This window comes from Lactuca serriola, chromosome 5 (assembly GCF_051521515.1).
Source record: "Lactuca serriola cultivar US96UC23 chromosome 5, Lser_US96UC23_V15, whole genome shotgun sequence".
Lineage (NCBI taxonomy): Eukaryota > Viridiplantae > Streptophyta > Magnoliopsida > Asterales > Asteraceae > Lactuca > Lactuca serriola.
In genome coordinates this window covers 10,349,804-10,357,683 of record NC_136412.1, presented here as the reverse complement: position 1 = coordinate 10,357,683, position 7,880 = coordinate 10,349,804, and the positions used below count along the sequence as shown (strand labels likewise).

The following is a 7,880-nucleotide window of genomic DNA, read 5'->3' as shown; positions in this document are numbered from 1 at the left end:
GAACCATAACATCACTCCTCAATCTGCTACTTAGAACCTTCAGAATACTCCCTGTATTGAGTATGGGTCCTCTGCTTTCGGTAGTATGGGCCCATACTACCTGCCACATCTACCCATACTTTCCACATGGACCATTCCAGAGCTCCTAAGTAGCTGCTCAACCTTCTCGTTTACTAATTCCGCCACGTGTGCTCGCTCCTCAGCAAAATGCTCTACTCCGCCAGTGTACTCATCTGACTAAGGTCACTCCCTAGGCTCTTCCTTAGTCCTCCCACTTCTCCGCCATCAGCTGTTGAAGAGCTCCTAATGATGCCAACCATCTACCTCCTGAATATCGTCATATTCACTTGGTAGCTGACTCCCATCATCGAGAGTTCCTCAAAGCACGAAGCAAGTAGCATTTGGGCATCAAAGAATAAATAGAACTCACTCTAGGTTGATAACTTCGCTTGCTCTGCTCATTCTCAAAAGTACCACTGAACTCTTCAACTCTACCCCTCGCGGGTTCTAACTATTCTTTCGATAAGCACCACAACTCTCATCTAGGCGTCTCTCCTAGATTACTCCTCTACTAAAATCCCCTAAAAGGATTCCAACTGAATACTCTCACTCATACTCAAAAGCACATCACATATAGCAGCAAATCCTAGGCTAAGGCATCACAAATCAGGCCACTCTAGTCCTAAGATATGAAATACCTAGCCTATCTCTAGCATGCTTAATATCTCATAAAATGTATCATAAATATCTCATAACGCAAAAGTAAGGGTATTTGGGAAATCAACTTTCGGGCTCTGGCTGATTGTACACATTGCACTTTTTCGCTTTCTCTTTGAACTCTTATTCACTTTTAGAAAATCATTTCTTTGAAAACTTTTTCTTACTCCATCAGTTTGAGTCCAGATTTACCCGTAGGTGCATCCGAATCCCTCAAACCAAGGCTCTAATACCAACTTGTAACACCAAAATTTTCAAAACAAAATTTTCATTTAAAATCGCTTCTCTTTAACACTTTTCATAAAAATCCCATTTTTGTTTAAATTACAATACATGACTCCTTTGTTCAATCGATTAATAAACCAGGATCCTCAAAACAAACGCTTCCTCTGGTGTGTACAATCGAGCCGGTGCCGTCCCGTGATCCAGAGAAAACCTGAAACACATAACACAAAACACTGTAAGCACGAAGCTTTGTGAGTTCCCCAAAATACCGCTCTAACACATATTAGCCACTCAAGGCTATAACTCTGTTGACCCTATCGTCAGTGTCTCAGTGGGACCCTCCAGTCCTAACTCTCTGTGGACCCTCTGGCCCTAACTCTATTGACCCAAAGGTCTTAAATCTGATAACTCTGAATCATGCATATCACATATCACAATAAATCTCATAAAATAAATAGCATACAAATACACTGACACATAACTCTAAACCTAACTCTGTGGACCCTCTGGTCCTAGCTATGTGGACCTTCCGGTCCTAACTCTGATATACACACAACATAAATCACATAGAAATAATGCAGTGCCACACAACGCATAGATAGCATATAATAACTCGTTCACATAACTCTGTTACCACTCTAGGTAAAGTATAATGAGAAGACTCATCTCAAACGAAGTCGGATGAACTCTCGTGCTCAACGTCCCGACCTGGCCTCCTCCTATTATTCGAATAACATCCCCGATCAACACTCTCTCATTGTCTCATCTCTAAAGATTAGGTAGAAGACCATTCTACCCTTCCCTGAACTCTCTTAAGCCAGTCTTGACCAAAACCCTAAAGTCAACAAAAGTCAACAGTCAACTTTGACCCGACTCGTCGAGTGCACAAGGGCGACTCGGCGAGTCCACATGTGTCCAAGGAATCCTCCTCCTAGCCTCGCTTGACACGTCAAGCCAACCCCTTGATCGACGAGTTACACCTGGTATGAATCGCGGGGCAACCCCGACTCGACTCGTCGAGTCCGCTCATGAACTCGGCGAGTTGCTCCCATGACAACACTCATCTGACCTTCTGAGGTCAGACCCGCTCCTCTAATCCATAGATCTGACTTCCTTATGATCAATAACCACATAAAGGTCGAATCTTGGTACACATGCAAGGCTCACTATGCTTATTTTGGTGAAATCCTCCATATCATGACAACCCTAGATCATAAATCCAAGGGAAAGGCATAAAGCAGAATGGAAGGGACTCTCTGGACCTCTCAAGGTCCAGATCTAGGAATCATTTCACTATGGGACCTTTCATACTCTAGATTCAAGCTTAATAAAGCATGAAGAAACCCTAGATTCATGAAATCTACTAAACAAACGAAGATGGACATGAATCCTTACCTCTCACAGTAGCTCTGAACGAAATGATGGAAGATTTGAGCCCTATAAGACATCCCAACTTGAAATCCTTCCTTCCTTTTGCTAAGATACTCCAAAGGAGGATGAATTAGCCCTCCTCTTGCACCATATGCTTTCTCTCTGCTCTCTAGGGTTTCTCATGGTGTAATAGCCGCAAATGAAGGCCATAAGGACCTTAAAATAGGTCCCAAACCCGAGAAATTAGGGTTTCTCTGCCCAGCGCCTACTCGGCGAGTCCCTCCTCTGACTCGTCGAGTCCACTCATAAAATCCGCGTGAGAAGCCCGACTCGACTCGGCGAGTTGGATCCTCAACTCGTCGAGTCTCTTCTCTAATCAAAAGAATAAAATACATAATAAAAACCCTGAAAATCCGGATGTTACATTAGGCGTACCCTAGCTTACGCTGGGTGTACCCAACCAAGCATGTGTATGCATCCTTCGATGCGTGGGACTGATTTGCAAGTTTTCCATCCAGGGACCAATTGTGCCAATAACTTTAAAGTACCATAACTCTTTCATCCTAAGTCCGTTTCCAACGAACTTTAAATCCATGAAAAGTTAGCGAGAAGCCCTATACTCCTAACAATACACCTAATCCTTAAAACCTTCCGAATAAAACCCAAAACCCATAAAAAACCGAGATATCAATTTACAATGATACCCTTGGCTTCCAGAGACACAATCAAATACATATATCGCTTAAGCCATGGCAAATAGATCCAAAATGGGCTAAATCCTTCCTTTCCCAAAGCCCTAAACTCCATGACAACTGATGATTGGGCCGTAGCCCCAAGCAACAAGGCAAATCTGAAACCGAGTGTTACAGATAAATATTTAGTTTCAATTAAATGTTCAATTAACAAGGAGAAAATGTTTAGTTTTCTAAAGCTTTGAAGGAGGTTTGGAATGCAAATGAATTATGAGTTATGACTATATGATCATCTTAGGCATGATCACTATTGGTCTCACATCCTGCAAGGAAGTCTGCCGTTAGCATATTGACTAATATGCCCCTGAAAGTCAATGTTTATAGTGCCCTCTACTCTAATTTCCATGATGCAAATGACCAACAAATATGTCTATTTATTGTTGTAGAATTGTAGTTGAATCTTACAATTTTGCTGTAGGTTCTCCTATACCCTATAATTTGGTACCAAAAGTTCCCTCATCTCTTTGCTAATCTCCTTATTTTGGTATTTGTTTCTACATAATTTTACCATCTATTTTTTTATCCAATGACACCATTCTTGTAGGTAGCTGTTGGGATATTCCCATAAAACTTAGCATCCTTCTTATTATATTCCCTCATCTTCTCCTTCAAAATTTTATACGCCATCTTCAAATGCCTATTCTCAGGCTATATCGCAAGAGCTTTCTTTATGTCAATTTCAGCCAAATCCAAATCACCAACATTAATATACACTTGAGCCCTCCTATACAACGCCTTCACATTCATGCTCTCTGTTTCCATCACCTTCGTGCAAAGCTTCATAGGCTGCATTGTTCAAATTGCAGGAAACCTTCAACACATTCACTTGCTTCTTTTCTTCCTCACTAAAAAAGTTATCATATTCAATGTTCTTTACACCCTTCTCATATCTCTTTGAAGCTTTCTCATATTTCCTATCTTTAAACAACATGTTCCTTTCTTCCTTCTTTTTTTCTTAGCTGCTTTCTTTTGTCGGCTGATCATATCCCATGATTCATTTTCCTAGAAAAAAAATATAACAATGTTCTCAATTACTGAGTTACCACTTACTGGAAATAACTTGGTATTGAGATGAAATTACTAAAATGACCTTCACAAAAGAGATAAGCTTGATTTCATAGATGAAGAACTTTATTTTATAATCAAACATAAGGATCACTGTGTGTAGAGTAAAATGATATAAACATAGAGACAATGAAAAATACTGACCAAATTTATTTCTTGTTATAGGAACAAGCTTTGACAATTAAATCTCCATAATTACACCACAAGGTACAAAGCAAACAATGGTTGTTAATTTCCTTAGATTATGCATGAAACAAGTTTTGATTTCTGATTCATATTGTTTTAAGGGGAGTCTTGTTGCTCATGAAAATAAAGAATTGCATAATAAACTAAATCTTCTGCTTCAGAACATGCAGAACTAAAGGAGAAGGTACCCTTATCACCTCATTGAAGATATATATCTATACAACAGATAAATATGGGCTGTTAATCAAATAAATGACCCAACTGATTCAACATATTTAGACTCTTTTTTTACACTTCTAATATTTAAGTCCTAGATTAACTACCTCTCCATCACTCTCCTCTATTATTCCCTTTCTTTTTATAAGATTCTACAAAATTTTCATCTTTGCCAACTAGTTTTCATTAATTTTTTCATAGAAAAAAACATGCCTATAGAGGCCTGAAAGAGATATTTTGAACTATTACTGAGTCGTCAATATACTTATAGCATCCTACTTGCATTTCTTTTTATTACAACATCATAATTTGTAACTCAACCAAACATCACTCTTATTGGAGAAGAGGTATAATTACAAATGCTTAGTCAATTTTTTTTTATTTTACTTCTTTAGAGCCTCACTAATGATTTTTTTTTTCTCATAATCTCACTTTCCTACAGGTTGCATCCTAGAAATTGACACTAAAATAGTTTATAAATTACATAACAGATGTAATTTGTAAACGTGCAGATCTTGGTTATAGTTATGGTGTCATTATTATACCTGAAGGGCTTATTGATTTCATCCATGAGGTAAACAAACACCTTAAACCCTCCAAAAAAGTGAAAAAGATGAGAATACCCTTCTGGCCTTGTCATACTCATCATTGTTGTTATTTTTAGGTGCAACTATTGATTTATGAATTAAATGAAATTTTGGCAAATGAAAAAAACTTGTTCCTCAGTCTTTGCAGCTTTTTGATTTGCTTCCTTCAGCAATTCAAGATCAATTGTTGCTTGAAAAAGATCCACATGGAAATGTCCACACAAAGTATTTCTTTGTCTTTGTTTAAAAAAGTGGGTTTGATGCAATGATACGATGTTTGCATTGCGTTGCGATGGGTTATGGGCAACAAAGCTATGTGGAGATGCAACCTACATGTTGCCAGGCAATACGTCCGCTTCGAAGCGCATCCAACACATCACGCATTGGCACATCATGGTCTTGCCCAGTTATTTGAATAATGTTTTAAAAAAAAAGCCCATGCAACTATTAAATAATTTTGTCCTTCCCTACTTCTACCCTAGAGATCTATGTACAATAATACAAAGAGGCACGACACATTGATCACACGTCATTCTTATTCTTCTCTATTTCTTTATCTATTAGTCTTCCATAGTTCCACTCTTCCTTTTCCCTCCTCTTTCTTGATCGGCAGTTAACTTTCTCTTCTCTTCTTCTCTGTTATTCATTCTACTCTCATTCATGGTTACTAACAATGTAGTTAATGCTTCATGCGACTTCAAAATAGATCTTGTAAGAAGGTATAGTGTGCAAGAACCTAACATTAGAAACGATTTTACGTGCACCTTTTGTTTGAAAGTTACTAAAAAAGGTGCAAGCCGTATGAAACAACACCTTGTTGGAGGTTTTCCGAATGTTACAAAGTGCCCACAATGTCCTGATCATATTCGGAAAGAAATGATAGATTATATGAAAATAAAACAAGTAGAAAGGGACAACATTCAGATGGTATCAAGGAAGCAGGACCTTGATGACAACTATTATGGAGATGAAGAAGAAGATTGTATTGAAATAACAGGAAGTACCAAACTACCTCCCAGAAAGAAACCAAAACTGAAAGGGCCAATTGATATGTTTTCCACTCTAAAACTCGAAGATGCAATTAAAGGTAGAAAAGGAGGGAAACCACAAATGATAAATGCGGTGTGTCGGAAAGAACTACTGGATAAAGCATGCTAGGAGATAGCAAAATGGTTCTATGATACAGGTAATGTATTCCTTTAAAAAAGTTGTATTTTTTTGATAAATTTGTTACATGTTTATGATTGTTAGTATTATAACCTTATAGAATCGGTTTTAAGATGTTATTATTGTTTACTTGTGTTGGCATTCCTTTCAATGCTGTAACATATGCTAGTTTCCATATTATAATAAAAGCAATTGGTCAGTTTGGCCCTGATATGAAACCACCAAGCATGTATGACTTAAGGGTTCCGTTGCTGAGAAAAGAAGTAGTCACCATTACAATAAAAGGAAGAACACAAAACAGAGTGGGCTCAAAAAGGTTGTTCAATCATGTCTGATGGTGGCGCGATTAAGTCGTACAAAAAGATATAATCAACTTTTTGGTGAGTTCTCCATGTGGATCTTTCTTCATGAAATCCATGGATGTATCTGATGTTTCAAAGGATGCTAACCTGCTGTTTGGCATTCTTGATAACATGGTTAAGGAGGTGGAAGAGGAAAATGTTATACGAGTTATCATAGATAACGCCTATGACTATGTTAAAGCGGGTAAATAATGTATTTTTTCTAACTTTGTACTTTGTTTTATTTTATTCACTTTATGTTTTAATGTTAATCAAATTTACTTTGTTGTCATCTTTTTAGGAAAGATATTGGAAGCCAAAAGACCACACCTCTACTGGACTCCATGTTTGGCGCATTGTATTGATCCTATGTTAGAGGACATTGACAAGAAAAACACCAAGGTGAAAAGTGATTTGAAGAGACGTATATTGGCAAATGGGTACATATATACCCATGTTCCTGTTGTAAACATGATGAGGAACTTTACCATGCATATAAACTTGCATAGACCTGCTATTACCCGGTTTGTTACTCTTAATACTTAACTTATAATTTGTATGATTGTATATATTATTCTTTTATGATGTTATCTAATATTCCAATGTTACATCTAATAGGTTTGCAACATCATTCATCAGTTTGTCTCAATTTCATAAGCAAAAAGACAATTTAAGAAAATTGGTTTTATCAAAAGAATGGGAAAAAAGCAAGTGGGTTAAGGCTAATGACCCAAAAACAAACAAGATTAAAGGCTATTTTATATCAGACTCATTTTGGAGAAATATTCTCTATTCTCTTAAGTTGAATGGACCACTTGTTAAGGTCCTTAGAATGGTAGACGGGAAAAAAAAGCCAACTATGGGTTACATTTATGAGGCGATGGATCGAGCCAAGGAGACTATTCAGAAATCATTTATAAAAAAAAGAGTAGAAGAAAGCTTTTGAGATTATTGATCATAGGTGGAAATGTCAACTTCACCGACCCTTACATGCAACTGGACATTACTTAAATCCAAGAAACTTTTATGATAACAAAATTAGCGCTTTTTGTGAAGAAGTTATGACTGGATTATATTCTTGCATTGAGAGATTGGTTCTAAATTCTAGTATCCAGGACAAGATAACCACCGAATTAGCTACATATCAAAATGCAAAAGCTTTACTTAGTAATAAAATGGCAATCAGGCTAAAGAAGACAAAAGCACCAGGTTAAATTTTTTCTTACTTAAAGTTCTTATATGTTTAAATGTTA

The 7,880-nt window shown here is 37.2% G+C and overlaps 1 protein-coding gene and 1 pseudogene across 1 annotated transcript; one reads left to right on the top strand and one right to left on the bottom strand.

Moving 5' to 3' along the window:
• Positions 1 to 3,584: 3,584 nt before the first annotated feature.
• LOC145049329 (70 kDa peptidyl-prolyl isomerase-like) lies at positions 3,585 to 5,781 on the bottom strand (annotated as a pseudogene).
• Positions 5,782 to 6,702: 921 nt separating this feature from the next.
• Positions 6,703 to 7,573, top strand: LOC145049328 (uncharacterized). The gene is made up of 3 exons (XM_078997752.1): positions 6,703 to 6,832; positions 6,929 to 7,151; positions 7,246 to 7,573. Exons 1-3 carry the CDS (start codon positions 6,703 to 6,705, stop codon positions 7,571 to 7,573), a joined length of 681 nt encoding a protein of 226 aa, XP_078853878.1.
• The last annotated feature ends 307 nt before the right edge of the window (positions 7,574 to 7,880 follow it).